Genomic DNA, 16,081 nt, shown 5'->3' with positions numbered 1-16,081 from the left:
TTGTCACGTACAACCGGGGATTCGAAACCACGCCAGTCGACTCAATGACAGACTTTATGATACAGCGCGCGCACGCTAACCATTCAGCCATCCAACCCCCCAAAGCGTAATAAGGACAGGGGTCACAAAATAACGTCGCTGCAAACAATGCGTCTCAGTGGGCCTATTCAGAATTTAACCTATGGTCCATCGTCCTAATTTAGCCTATCGTCAGAATATAAAATTCAAATTAAAAAGAAGACTTCTGGGCTTGTCAGAAATCCAAAATTACAACAATGTCTTGAAACAAACTTTATAAATATAAAAAGCTCAAGGCTACACCAGAAATCGATAATAATATCTCTGCAAGACATAACACCGCTCGTTTCTTTTAAAACAAATTAATTAAATTGGTTGCAACCAAATTAATGAAATTGAAATAATGCTCACCTTTTTGGCGTTGTTCTTTAAAGACAGTCGACGTCGTCTGCCTGGGGTAAAGAACGCTGGGAAATCCGTCGTTGTAAAGGCATTATATATTGGCTAACCTTATTTACGTTTAGCCAATCACCTGACCTAGCGTTATCTATCTCATCACCCGTTTGATTCGTGTATTACTTTGGGCAAACATTTTCTTTTTGCAATGCGAAGATGGGCATAAAACCATCCCGGGTAAGTTAAAGCCTTATTAAAACGAATAGCCTTAACCTGAAATAAAGTAAGGCCAACCCACCACACACGGTAAACTGCAAACCGGGTCTCTTAAATTAAAGGTATGGTATCTGTTTGTCTCGAACTAGGTTAGTAGGTATATGTGTTACCGAAGACATAAAAAAAAACGAACTTTATAAATGCAATAGTTCTTTCACAGAAGCAAGGACTACTCCGCCCAAGACCACTCAAACCAATAGAGAAGTCCACTCAGTCAAAGACAGAAGACCACTATGGTTAAGACTGTGTCATTAGTGAAATACAATGTGCAGTACTCATACCCAACAAGTTGTTATGGAGAGAGAGAAATGGGGTTTAACGTCCACTCGACACAAACTAGGTCATTTTGGGACTAAAATATGGTTTAATTTTTTTATTTCAATAATTCGCTTGCGCGTAGGGGTCTTTATTAGTGGGAGGAAAGGGGAGAACCCAGAGAAAACCCACGAGGTTGGACAGGCGACCCTACTCCTTGTCACGAACAACCAGGGATTCAAAACCACGCCTGTTGACTCAATGACAGACTTTATGATACAGTGTGCACGTGCTAACAATTCGGCCATCCAACCCCAATGTTATGGAGACAATTAGAACCGAAATAGATGAGTTGGTACATGTGCACTTACTTTTTTGGAAAAAAATATGTATGAAGAATTATTTCTGCCTTTGCATCACCAGTCAAAAAGGGGGCATATTCTGGCGCATTCCTCCCAGGTTGCCTAACTGTAGCTGTGGAAATTTAAACTCCTCTTGTTAAACTCTGTTGAACAAATGACAGGGTTAGGGTGACTAGAGATCAAGCACCAAACAAAATTTTCAATGTGAATGTAAATCAAGCTGCATTACACTTTTACAGATAGATCAGTAATAGATGTACTTGTTACAAGTGAAAACTTTCTTGTATGGTTTTGTGTATATTGTTCGAATATAAAAGTGACAGCCAAACATATGCTGACAGTGACATTGATTTTAATAGTGATGATGATATTGATGAAATTATGTGAGTAGGCCTGCACCTGTATACATGTATTTTTGCAAGCGTTTTTTTAATATTACATATTTTAAATATGTTTTACTTGAATGTACTGTACATGTCAATAAATTTTCATATTATATTTTGTCACTTTATGCTTACTATATGTTTTTATTTTACTTTTTTATTCTAATTCATTTCCGACGGTTTCCCCTTGTCAGTTTGTGTCGAGTGGAAGTTAAACCCCATTTCTCTCTCTCTATACTCTTATAATAAGTCTATTGTTTTCTCGTTTTAAAAAAATAGTAAAATTGATGAAGGTGAATTATTATTAATTGTATCGATCAGATCACATGGTATTATTATTTTTGTTTTTTCTTAGCATTATATATAATTATAAGACGGAACCAGTATTTCAAGCATGCCAAAATCGTTTTCATCTGTATTAAGTATATATTTCTTTTGGATATTGTTTCACTGAAATAGTTTTGAAGAAATACTTGTTTCCAGGAAATAAAAGATTCATTCAATCATTGGTGCTATTTCCTAATTATTGGCCATATTTATGCCACAGATCAGGGGTAAGTCGTCTTTACTGTGTCAATGCAACATTTAACAGGTGATATTATCCAGTAATCCCGGCATATTTGCAGAGAAATTCTCTCAGACAAATGTAAACAATCCGTGTTCCGCCTCATAAAATGTATTCACTGGTCTATTTATGGCTATTGACCCTTGACCTATGACGATCTTTGCTTTTATGGTTTCTGATTGGCTTAGAATTTGATTTTTTCACCCGATTATGGCTACACTTGACAAATATAGTTCGAGACGTAATTCAAGTGCAAGACGTATTGTGCAATGCATCGGAACAGAAAAGTATGCGACAGTGACGGCCTACTGGTTAAATTATGTAACAAAGCGTCAGATTTTCACCCGGAATTTGCTGGGACGAGATGAAACGATTTTCGGGGCTAAATCACAGCCTACAAGGCTCTCTCTCCCTGTTGCGCTTAAATTCCGCAGCCCACTTCTTTACTGTTGGGGGGGGGGGCAGGATGGCTAAGTGGGTAAGACGCTGGCTCGCTAGCCTGGAGGTCAGGTGTTCGATCCCTGCATTGGCCAAGAAAGTTCGAGATTTTCCGGTGTGGTTCCCCCCTTGTCAGTGATGCAGGACGGAGGGCCTGACAAGGAGAGCTGTCTAATTGTTCGGATGGGACAAAAACCGAGATCCTGTGTACACATTGGCGTGCACGTACGTAAAAGATCCCTTGATAGTTGCAATTTGATATAACAGTAGGCCTTAGTGCCGCTGTCTGGGCAAAATGTCTCTCATAGCAAAACTGTATGGCGTATATCCATCTTCATTAGCCCAGTTCGGAGCAGAACAGTAGAACGTTAAACCCCATTTCATTTCTTTACTGGGGAAAAGGAAGGGACATCATCTCCTAAAGTGGAGACCATGTCGGCATGTATCTGTGTTGAAGTTAGTCTTTTCAGTTGCAGGTACTTGATGGCTACTTAGTGATCACAAATTACAGTCAGCACAGTTACAGAGCCTCCTGTTTTTTCCATAATAAGGTACACAATTATAATTATTTCCCAAACAAAACATTTTAAGACAAGATAATGAATAGATAAAACTCTTTTTATTACAACGATTCGAAAATTATAGAAAATGAAAGTTAAATATTGCAATTAATTTAATATACATTCAGTAATATAAAAAAACTTATGTACACTAAAAATTAATATTTGAAAACTAATGCATGGATCTCACATATGCATCTTCTAAAAAACATATATTATTATATACAAATCAACTCTAATAAATACATAAATTATGCACATTTAATAATGATAATTTGATACAATTATGAAAACTTGGTTATAAATTATATACAAATAAAAGAAATTTCATTCTGTAAGTGTTTCTACTACCAGGCTGAAAGTGGAAGCATTATGGAAAGAAGTTCTTTATATACAGAGTATAAATAGATATTCTGATATTTAAGGCTGATGTTCACCTAGCTAAACAACAAGAAATGCAACAACTACTGGATCAAGCTAGAAATGCAACTACTACATACACTAGCAATTATACAAGATGCAATCTGCAGTGTTTCCAGCTATAAAGAAATGCAAACTGGACCTGGAAAAGAATTATTTTAACAATAAACAATAGCTTATTTGTAGAAATTCTTTCCCTGTGCAGGTTAAAGATGCATTCTCACAAAAGTATTTATAGGGTAGTTATTTCCAATAAAAGTATGACAAATTTGGTATACATAGCAAGTAGAGACATCCAATCTTACTCAGAAAATACTGGATTCCCTGAAAGATATCCATAAATATAAATAAAAGCTAAAAATGGACCATCCTTCAATCAAGTCACATGACAAACAAGGAGGCTTAAAATAGATTTTTACGGCTTGTATAGTTCTCTACGATTAAAATGTTTTAAGAGGGATTTGAAGCAAACTTTTGATAGATAATTAATTCTTTTAATAAATATATCATCAAATCGCTATGCTAATCAAGTCTACTGTATACCAACTTTCTTTTTTTGTTTCCTTTATGATTAGGGGGGGGGGGGGGGTTTGGTAGTCAAGTTTTGGTTTTGGTCCCAAACCTGTATGTCTCCTGCCCAACCTCATGTGTTTCTTGGGGTCCTCTGGTTTCCTCCCATTGCCAAAAACCCCTACGCACAAGCAATTTATTGAAATAAAATTGTACAATACATGTATCATATGTTAATCCTGAAATAACCTAATTGGTGTCGATTCAATGTTAGATCCCACTTCTCTTTCTACATATTTAATGATTTATACCTGAAAGGGTCTTACTAATCAACAAATAGTGACCGACAAGGAAACATATGTTATAGATATGCATATTCTACACATAAAAAAAAAAAAATTATGGATAAATGAGATTTACAGAATAAAACATTCTTGTCAGTTCTTGTCTGTAATTAGTAAGAACGCTTTTGTCAAAATTTCAATAATCCATAATTTTGTCATTTAATTATGAAAACATTTGAATTTTGGATATGATTTTTAAATGTGCATATCTATAACATATCTTTCCTTGTCGGTCACATTTTACAATATTTTGGGCACTATTGTCAGTTCTTGTAGGCGATAAATAGGACCGGTTAAAAGGAAATTAGTCAATATACTAACTCATTCCATATGACATCATCATGTACTCAGGAAATCTCGTCTTGGGTGACGTCGAGCAAGTTAAAATTAAACCATGACAATACCAAAGTCATTCTTGTTGGTATGAAAAAGAACCTATAGCATATTGATTGTTAGATCACTAGTCTTTTCTAGACTGGATTACTGCAACAGCATCTTGAGTGGTCTAAATCGCAACTTAAATATCAGCATCTTGAGTGGTCTAAATCGCAACTTAAATATCAAAACTACAAATTATTAAAAATACTGCTTTCAGGATAGTCAGTCGCACTTCAAAACATGCCCAACTGTTATTAAAAAATCTTGTCCATTCAAGAATCCGCTACAAAATTTTCTTCTGTCATGTATATAGATGGCACTAGTCCAACATATCTGTCTGATCTAATTCATGTTTTCGGTTCAGTGCTCCTAATCTGCCCCTTCACTGGAATATCATTCAAAATCAAATCGAAATTAAAGACTCATCTGTTTAAATGTGAATACAGTTGTATTTTACCGAATATACTGTTGTGTAAATAGTGAAAGATATATAGAGTACCGGTACATAGTGTTTAGCTCTTTGAGCATTGCTTAGTGTATGGAAATTTGCGCATTGTAAATATACACTATTATTATTATTAATCTTGTAATATAAGGCTATCTACGGACTACTTTAAATACTGGTGAGTTTTAAACAATAGGCCTACTTTTATGGAGGTGTTTTCAGTTTACGAGTAACTGTGGTCAAATATGACAGACACTGAGAAACGTAGCTTTATGAAAAAAAAAGCATTGAGACTAGAACTATGTTACATACATAAACAAAAAAAATCACATTTGTATAAAATATTTATACACTAGTATTTCTCAAATTCATAGCTAAAAAAAAATAAAAATAAAAATCTTTGGACTCGTACATGCCACAATTTTACCCAAACTATTGTAAATTAGGTATCTGTTATACACGTGACATTATGAGAGACCTGTAGTTTAAATTATTCAGTAATTGTAGTAAACCTACATTTTCGCACACCCGAATGAAATTTGAAAATCCTTTAGTTGTTGTAATTCCATGAAGTGATATCACATACACTGATTGGATGTTATAGTTTTACTGAATGAAGAATTTCACTTTGATTGTCACATACATATGTGTAAATCAACACTAGTAAAAGTGTAATCACTAACAATAATATCACATGGTTTCAGTAGCCATACATTATATATTAACATCAATGTCTTGTTTTCTGAGGAGTTGACGATGTGGATGAGGAACGACTGCTGGAACTGGAGACATTTCTTATCCGTTTACTAACAGATCGATGAAATATACTGTTAGATATGGATACTACAGGGGCAAAAAGTTTTAAAGGAAATTCACTGTAAGAAAAAACAATCAAATAATTACAAATAGTTGGCTATATAAATTACATTACATTTATACATTTATAAGAATGTATGTACTGGATAAGAATCACAAAGATTGTCAATTACCGTTTTAAAGGATATTCACTGTAAGAAAAACAAATCAAATAGTTGGCTATATAAATCACATAACATTTATAAGAATGTATGTACTGGATAAGAATCACAAAGATTATCAATTACACTAAGAAAAATTCAATGGAATCTATAAAGTTATCAAGACTAATTTTTCATGATTTGTTCAGCAGTAAAATGTACTAAAATTGAATATTTTACCATTTAATTAGCAAGAACTAAACCAAAATATTAGCAGGTCAGTAGATAATCTTGTGACTTAGATTAGATTGGATAAAAAAGAGGCCCATCAAAAGATTTTACCCAACACTGATAGGTGGCAGTGGTTCGTTTATATCATCATCAGAGGATGCCAAATGTTTCAAAAATTATACTAGCGACTTTTCATACAACCGGGAAGTTATGGTCCAATACATGCGAATATCAACAGGAGTCAAGATCTTTGGAAGATAAACCTATATTTCAAGTTTCGTAAAAATCGGATAAAAATTGTGACCAGTAGAGTGTCCACAAACAAATTGTGGACAGACAGCATATTCCTGAAGCAATAGCCCGAGAAATCCCTCTCTGGCCATTGCTGGATTCACTTCTGATACTTGAGCTTTTGAGGGAGTGTGTCTATTCTTTCCATTCAATCAAATCTCTCCTAAGTACAGCAGCGTGACCGCCCTTTGTTTAATCTGGGGTCTTCCCTACTTTGGACAGTGATTTAAGGTATTAAAAACGGTGAAAATAATGTTCGTCTTGAAGAAGTATTGTTTACATTGTTTGCTGTTTTGATAGCTTTGTTTGTTTGCAATTGCACTGATTAATTGGCAGTAATCAATTTTGTGCGTCATGACGTAACGTTATGTAAACATATTATATCTGTTTAAAGCCGAATGAGATTGTTACGCAGTTAGGTATTGGTTGTTAATCAGACTATTAACCAGTCATAATTTGGAACAGTAGTGTTTGAATGCGATTAGGTCTAATCAAATGAAACACTGCGAGGAGTATGATGGACAGGGACGACAGCATAATATGTCCACATAAAAATGTGGGCGTATAAAAATGACAATCAAATCTATAATATACTATTAAAAAAAAGTAGGGGATATTTGATTTTTAAGTGTTATTAAAGTCACCTAATGAAACTGACGAAGAAACAAATGACAAAATGAAATGAAGTTCACATTCATCGATTTATTCCAAATGATCGTTAGACTAAGTAAGGCACAGACTGACCATTATAAGGGTAAAATGATACCCGGGGTCAAACAGCAAAGTTACCACAGCATCACAACCAAGTCAGTAACGGGTAAATCCTCCTCTGTTTGCCAAACAAGCATTGATCCGACGTGGCATACTCCTAATGAGACGTCTAAGGTCATTTTGGTCCAGATTGTCCCATTCCTGTTGCAACGCAGCAGCAAGTTCTTGGACATTGGCAGGACGTTGTTGACGTTGACGTAACCTCTGTCCAAGCATGTCCCAGACATGCTCGATGGGGGAGAGGTCGGGACTCAGTGCTGGCCAAGGTAATGTGGTGATGTTCTGTTGTTGGAGGTAACCTGTAACGATCCTGGCCCTGTGACATCTTGCGTTGTCATCCTGGAAGATGAAACGGCGGCCATGACGTCGTGCGAACGGCACAACATGGACTGCCAAGATGTTGTCCCGGTAGTACTGGCCTGTAACACGCCCTGCAACAACATGTAAAGCCGTTCTTCCAGCAACAGTGATGCCTCCCCACACCATAACAGAACCACCCCCAATTCGATCATGTCTGATGACGTTAACGTCTTGGAAGCGCTCGTTTCGACGACGCCACACCCTCCTACGTCTGTCCAAAAAATCAACAGTGAACCTTGACTCATCTGAAAACATCACATCGCTCCAGCGTCGATTATCCCAGTGTTGACGATCCCTACACCAACGACGTCTTGCCTGAATGTGATGATCTCTCAAACAAGGGATCACGCGAGGACGTCGGGCGCGAAGGTGACCCCTATGCAGTTGATTCCGAATCGTCTGGCCACTCACTCTCACACCAGTGTCTGTTTGAAGACGAGCGCTGATCTGATTTGCTGTGATGACACGATTTCTCAAGGCCAAGGTACGGATAAATCGATCCTGGGCTTGAGTTGTCGCCCTTGGTCGACCTGAGCGTGGTCTGTCCTGTACAGATTGTGTATCACGGTATCTGGACCATAGCCTGCTTATGACAGACTGAGAAACATTCATCGTCCGCGCCACAACCGCCTGTGTTGTGCCGATCTGTAGCATGCCAAGGGCACGTAACCTTTCATTTTGGGTAAGCCGACGCATATCAAAATTTTTTTCTGGTCACTAAAACAATTAAACTGATGTTTCCACCCTGGAATTCAATGCCACAATGACTGTAACATTCAAAGTCAGAGTCGTGCAAATCTTGGGTTGGACCCCCATGATGATCCCAAGCATCACCTGCATTCCGTGCGGTAGCTATTGGTGCGTTTGGACGTCACATGTAACTGGAAATGTTTCTTCTGTTAGGTTCTATAGTGTCTTTTTTCGTAGTCATTTGCATATTTTAGTATTATGCCCCCAAAATCAAATATCCCCTACTTTTTTTGAATAGTATATTAATAACAATAAAAAAACTTACAATGGTTCTGTAGGTTCAACAGCCTCATTAGCACTAATTATAACAAGTGGAAATATAATGGAGAATATACAGCCACTGCAATATAAACACATTACAGCTATTTAGTTACATATCTATATAGTTTACACCTTACTGTAAACCTATACTCTTCAAAAAAAGTAGGGGATATTCAGAAACAATACAAAACTACGGAAATGCATTGCTGTTTTCATTAGAGCTAACCAGTGTATGTTAATAACAGTCCAATTGCCTACACATGAACATAAACAGTTCATATGGGCTGCTTATCTAACAGCCCCATTTCACTCGCAAAGAGATACACTGTCAAAAGTGAAAATGGACTTTTTTGATTTTTATCTTAATAATGAGTAATTGCTCCACCAATACTCAGACGTTCAGCAATTCGTCTGGGCATGCTCCTAATCAACTGTCCAATCACGATTTGGGGCAATCTGACCCACTCCTCTCGCAGTGCCATGGCCAATTCTTGCAGTGTTGTCGGTTCACATGCTCTATACGGCAAAGGTCAGGACTCATGGCTGGCCAAGGCATATGGACAATATTTTGACGCTGGAGGAAGTCATTCTCGACACGAGCGTGGTGGGCACAGGCATTATCATCTTGAAAGATGAAACGTCGACCTGCACGTTAAGCAAAGGGCAGAACTATCAGTGCCAGGATGTGCTCACAGTTATGGCGATTCCTCCCCACACCATAACAGACCCACGCCCACGTCTGAGAACATTTCACGCGCCCATCAACGATTACCCCAATTTTTACGCTGCCTACACCTTTTACGTCTGTTTGCCATGTGCTGGCGAGTTAATGGAGGCACAACACGCGGTCGTTGTGAATGCAAATGGGCTGCATGTAGCCGATTTCTAATCGTTTGGGGTATAACTCGAATTCCTGTATGTTGGTACAAGTTAACAGAAAGCTGATTGGACGTTTATCCTCGATTTCGCAGGACCTGTGTATGAATGTATCGATCCTGGGCTTGTGTAGTGGCTCTAGGACGACCTGAACGAGGTCTATCATCAACATTGTGTGTTTGCTGGTACCGGTTCCACAGTCTGCTGATCATAGACTGTGACACATTAAGCATGTTGGCTACTGCTCGCTGTGTAGAACCCATTTGAAGCATGTCAATAGTACGTAGACGTTCATCATGTTGAAGAAGTGTGGAGGTATTTTCCCCATCCTATTCTTAGAACATAGTACATAGTTCTTCGTCACTTCGTCAAATTAATTACACAATAGGGGGTAGTTAACGTTTTAAAAACGTCACACTTAACAGGTTAACATAATGACATCACAATCTCTTTACTCAATATAGATTACACTTATAATATACATACACTCTCTAACCTTATATCACACATCTCTATACACAATATACCTTCCATCTTTATACACAATATACCTTACATCTTTTAATGGGGGCTTATGACGACCTTGCAACTGAAAGCAACTGGCTTTTCGGCAACTGAGAGCAACTTAAAGGAAAAGAATGCAACTGAAAAAGGTCGACCTGAGCACTTCTTACAACTCAAAGCAACAAGTTGCAGTCAATCGCACATGTTTCACTTTCTGCAACTCGCTGCAACTTGTTGCAGTCGACATGGGTGTTCTTACAATTGGCGCCAACTCGTTTCCATGGAAATAACATCATGTGATTAGAGACATGTGTCATGTAACTTTATAAATAAGCAAAAAGGATACCAACTTTTCAAATGTTGATGATGTCGACAATAATATATTAATAGAATTATGGCAAGACCGTCCATGCCTTTGGGGGTGCTTCTTTTAAGGTACATGTATTCGCAATTTTGTTGATCATGTGATGAATAAATTAACAGTCACGCGTAATCCCTATCAGTTCCGAGTCAACATCAGCACTCCGAATTCGGTTGCTCTCATTCGTTGATATGATTGACATAAGCACACTTGCAACTGACTGCAACTAGTTGCAATGAGTTGCAAAGTTGTGTGTGATATCACAGACAAGTCTTTTTTTTTTCTTTTTTTATATATATCTTAGTGCACGCGCAGGGGTCTTTCCTGTGGGAGGAAACCGGAGTACCCGGAGTAAACCCACGAGGTTGAGAAGGCGCCCCTATCTCCAAGCCACATACGCTCACACCAGGGATCGAGGGATCAAAACCACAGATGCAAGCCAGAGGTGACCAGCCAGCTAGAGGTCGAAGCACGGCCATCCCAACCCCCCAGTTGCAAAGTTCGTTCTTGGTGTTTAACGTCTGCTTCCACATAAGTGATATCGCCCACAAGACATAGGAGAGCCGAAGCTGATTCCTGTTTTTTAGAATATGATTTTGCAATCTTTCCATTTGGCCTTAGGCCATGGATTTGGTTTAGTGGGAAGTTCTTCCCTTTATTTAATATAAAACATATCGTTTGGTAGATGATTACGTCTGCTTCTGGATTGGTAGATGTCATCGTTTTAGTGTTTAGGTGGAGGCCCGTCTTATCGTGGCCTCCCCATACTCCACTATTCCACTCTCTGGGTTTGGTATCAGTTTTATTTGTGGAATAGTGTTTTGGTGCCGAGTTCGTCTGACCGTAACTCCCCCTTACTCCACTATCCTGCTAGTTTGGTAGATGTCATCTTTGTGGGGTTTGTGTTTAGGTGCCAGGCCCGTCTTATCATGACCTCCCCTTACTCCACTATCCCACTCTGTAGGTTTGGTGTCTGTTTTTGGTGGAATAGTGTTTAGATGCCGAGTCCATCTGATCGTGACTTCCCTTACTCCACTATCCTGCCAGTTTGGTATAAATCCCCTATGTAGTTTAGTGTTTAGATGCCGGGCCCGTCTAACCGTGACCCCCTCTTACTTCACTATTCTACTTAGTACAACTGTGTCCATTAGGGCGTGGATTTGTTCGAAGATTTGCAGTTTCAGATCTGGTCTCGGGAAGAGTAGGTTCTTAGTGTTGAATGGTATGTTGGTCTCCATTGTTGCAAAGTTGACATAAGCCCCCATTAATACTCTCTCCGATACCTGGTATCACATACCTCTATACACAATATACATTACATCTCTAATACATGTAGATTCTCTAACATACCTTGTATAACACATCTCTATACACAATATACATTACATCTTTAATACACATACACATATATTACACCTCTAATACCCACAGGCTCTAATATACTTTATATTACATCTCTATACATTACACCTCTAATACACACACATAGACTCCCTAACATACCTTATATCACAGATCTCTATTACACAATATACATTACATCTCTTATTTACACAGACTCTTAACATACTGTACATCATACATCTCTATTACACAATATACATTACACCTATAATACACCTAGACTCTAACACACTCTATATACAATATACATTACACCTATAATACACATAGACTCTCTAATATACCTTATATCACACATCTCTATTACACAAAATACATTACACCTATAATACACATAAACTCTAACACACTCTATATACAATATACATTACACCTATAATACACATAGACTCTCTAATATACTTTATATCACACATCTCTATTACACAAAATACATTACATCTCTAATACACATAAGACTCTCTAACCTTGTAGCACACATCTCTACACATAATATACATTATATCTATAATACACAGTCTCTCTAATATACCTTATATCACACATCTCTATTACACAATATATTACAAACAAACAAAATAAATTAAAAAATAAATAAATAAAAAAAAACCACACACACAGCAGGACAGTTTGCAAAACTGTACTATATTATGCATATTCTTAAATTACGATTGATAGTACATCCATGTAACTAATTTTAATGTTGTATTGTATTTGCATATGAACTTGAAATAAAGATTATTTTTTATATATATATACTCTTCAAAAGATAGGTTGCCAGGCAACGAAACATACGCCCACAGCAGCTAAATCGTCCGGGCAGTCAACAAGTGTTGTCGCATATTTTTACTTCTTTCGGTAATGAAACATTTATAATACACTAAAATCTGATTAAGAGTAACAACTCATGAAGTAATTATCAGAAAACCATTAGAATTTGTTTGGTTTTTATAAAGTTCTGTCCCATACTAATGTTTAGTATACAAAACTTTTAATATCATGGATTTAGCTGTTCAAGTCATAAAAATTCATTGAAAATCAATATACTTGTTCGTCTCAAGCTCTTAAACTCTGTGTATCAATCTGAAGTCAATCGGATGATAACTTTAGCCTCTTGAGCGTCACAAGATTTTTCAAAGTGATCAAGGGCCATAACTGTGGCAGTAAATATCGAAAATCACTGAAAATGAATAGACTTCATCTCATGACCTTAAACACTGTGTATAAATTTAAAGTCAATTGGATATAAACTTTAGCCTCTCAAAGTGATCAAGGGCCATAACTCTGGCAGTAATTATCGTAAATCGCTGAAAATCAATAGGCTTCTTCGTCTCATGACCTTAAGCACTGTGTATAAATTTAGAATCTAGGAAAAAAAGTCACTGGTAAAAAAGTCACAGTAAAAAAAACACAGTAAAAAAACACAGGTAAAAAAGTCACAACTTATATCTGGAGAGTGGTGGAGTGGTTCCAGAAGGAATCAGCCACAGTCCAGACAGTCGTCGCCCAGGATGCCATCAGAAATCCACCTGTCAGGAAGGTCAAGAAAAAGTTTGTAAAGATGCAGACACAATTACGAAATCTTTGCAGAGATCGTGTCAGCGGTGCCAAATCCATCCCAGAATTCTTACATGGAGTTGGATGGAACATTAGAATTAACAAAGAGTATTGATGTGCTAGAATGTTGAATGAGCTAGAATGTGCTAAAATGTCTGATGTACTGATGTCAAATGTGCTATTATGTATTAAAATGTCAGATGTGCTGATATGCCATATGTGCTAATACGTCAAATGTGCTATGATATCAAAATGTGCTGATTTCTAAAGACTGAAACAGTCTGGTTACATCTGTGTAATGAACATATGTGTAATGAAAGGTTAAATATGTATGTTATTGTTTATATTGTTATTGAATTTGAGATGTAATAAAAAAACTGTGACTTTTTTTCCTGTTTTTTTTTACCTAGGCAAATTTGTGACTTTTTTACTGTTACTTTTTTTCCTGTGACTTATTTCCGCGCACCTAAATTTAAAGTCAATTGGATATTAACTTTGGCCTCTAGAGCGTCCACAAGATTTTTTGAAGTGATCAAGGGCCATAACCATGGCAGTAATTATCAGAAATCGCTGAAAATCAATAGGCTTCTTCGTTTCATGGCCATAAACACTGTATATAAATTTAAAGTCAATCGGATATTAACTTTAGCCTCTAGAGCATCCACAAGCAATTGTGGACGAGGGACGGACGGATGGGGGCGACGACAATATACGTCCACATTTCAATGTGGGCGTATAAAAAAGTAGGGGATATTCAGAAACAATACAAAACTGCAGAAATGCACTGCTGTTTTTATTAGAGGTAACCAGTATATGTTAATAACAGGCCAATTGCCTACAGATGAAAATAAACAGTTCATATGGGCAGCTTATCTGAAGGCCCCATTTCACTCGCAAAGAGATACACCGTTAAAAGTGAAAATGGACGTTTTTGATTCTTGTCTTAATAATGAGTAATTGCTCCACAATTCCTCAGACATTCAGCAATTCATCGTGGCATGCTCCTAATCAACCGTCCAATCACGATTTGGGGCAATCTGACCCACTCCTCTTGCAGTGCCACGGCCAATTCTTGCAGTGTTGTCGGTTGACATTGACGAACATGTCTCCCGATCAAATTAAAACGTAACACACTAAAGCAAAGATACGCTAAACAGTAAATCTTATGCAAGAACCGATAGGAAAGCAAACATGGATAGATAAACCAGCATGCCGCAGTTTTCATCAACCCTTCCTTGAAGTGTCAAATTTGACAATGAACCCCTCCCACGTATATGGCACTATTGCGTGTCACATGTGCAGCTCAGTGGTTATGTTGGGGCGATAAGATATTCATCTGTGAACATACTTTCAAAGCATGTCTAGTGTCCATGACTATTTATCATATAACAACCTGCATAGGTATTTGCATTTCAATATCCCCTACTTTTTTTGAAGAGTATATATATATATATATACGATCATCCATACGAATGTACATTTAGATTGCCATAATTTTTTTTTTCCCTCCTCTATCCTCCCCTCGGAAGCTTTACTAGATGAAACAAAACCACCGTAAGACCAGATACACTCTCTTCTCTCTCTTTTCTTTTCAGGTGCTGGATTCTTCCTTCAGAGAACCAACAAGATGACTAGTCATCAACATCCCGCGCCTTTGCACTTGTTTGGAAGAAATAAGGAAAAATAACTTCTTTATGCTATTGTTAATGTATACATGTAGCTGTTTGTATTGTTACAAAGTTTTGAGCCAATCAATGAAAGAATAGTACATTTGCAAATACCCAAATAACCTAGAACAGGAATCATATATCCTATAATTTATGCAATGTATCATTACGATTGTACTGCAGACATTTACGCTGGCATGTAAATGATTTAGTACAATCCTCACATTTATTCATGTTTCTTCCTCTCTGTAGCAGTAATAAATGTACATGTATACAAGCAAGGTTTTTAAAATTAATGATGAATAGTTGAATGTGTATTTAAATGAGTTTTATGAGTAAATGATTTACTACAAACATATCTTCTCCTTTAGGAATGTCCAGAAACTGATGAGAAAATGGATTATGAAAGCATAACAATGAGGCGGCAAAAGATAGATATTCAAGTAACAATTATACAAAAAAGTGAACATAACAAAATACAATATGTAATTTCCATGGAATTACACAGAATATCAATCCCATAAATTCCTAAATAGCAAAAGGCACAACTACTATAATGGGTAGATGTCTGTACAAAGTTTCAAAAAGATATCTTAAATGGTTTATGAGATATGCTCCAGAAACAAAATTATACACCAAAAACTAAGTCAAATTTGTTTTCATGGAAACACAAAAAATATAAATCCCAAAAATTCCTAAATAGCAAAAGGCACAACTACTGTAATAGGTTGATGTGTGTGCA

The 16,081-nt window shown here is 37.0% G+C and overlaps 1 protein-coding gene and 1 long non-coding RNA gene across 3 annotated transcripts in view; one reads left to right on the top strand and one right to left on the bottom strand.

Annotated features, from left to right (window-relative positions):
* Positions 1 to 624: 624 nt before the first annotated feature.
* LOC130014112 (uncharacterized) lies at positions 625 to 15,616 on the top strand. The gene is made up of 4 exons (XR_008789090.1): positions 625 to 651; positions 2,174 to 2,244; positions 3,164 to 3,244; positions 15,268 to 15,616. It is a non-coding gene; the product is annotated as an uncharacterized LOC130014112 (long non-coding RNA).
* LOC126830050 (etoposide-induced protein 2.4 homolog) overlaps positions 3,296 to 16,081 on the bottom strand; it is a 36,347-nt gene continuing 23,561 nt past the window's right edge. For both annotated transcript variants that reach the window (XM_050560267.2, XM_050560268.2), the window contains 2 exons: positions 8,975 to 9,049; positions 3,296 to 6,225 (listed from right to left, as the gene is read on the bottom strand). In XM_050560267.2, the coding sequence (XP_050416224.1) occupies positions 6,078 to 6,225; positions 8,975 to 9,049 (223 nt within the window). In that variant the 3' untranslated portion in view covers positions 3,296 to 6,077. The remainder of the gene's footprint in view (positions 6,226 to 8,974; positions 9,050 to 16,081) is intronic.

Source organism: Patella vulgata, chromosome 8 (assembly GCF_932274485.2).
Source record: "Patella vulgata chromosome 8, xgPatVulg1.2, whole genome shotgun sequence".
NCBI lineage: Eukaryota > Metazoa > Mollusca > Gastropoda > Patellidae > Patella > Patella vulgata.
Note: the sequence above shows the minus strand (reverse complement) of the source record. Positions and strands in the feature narration are given on the sequence as shown.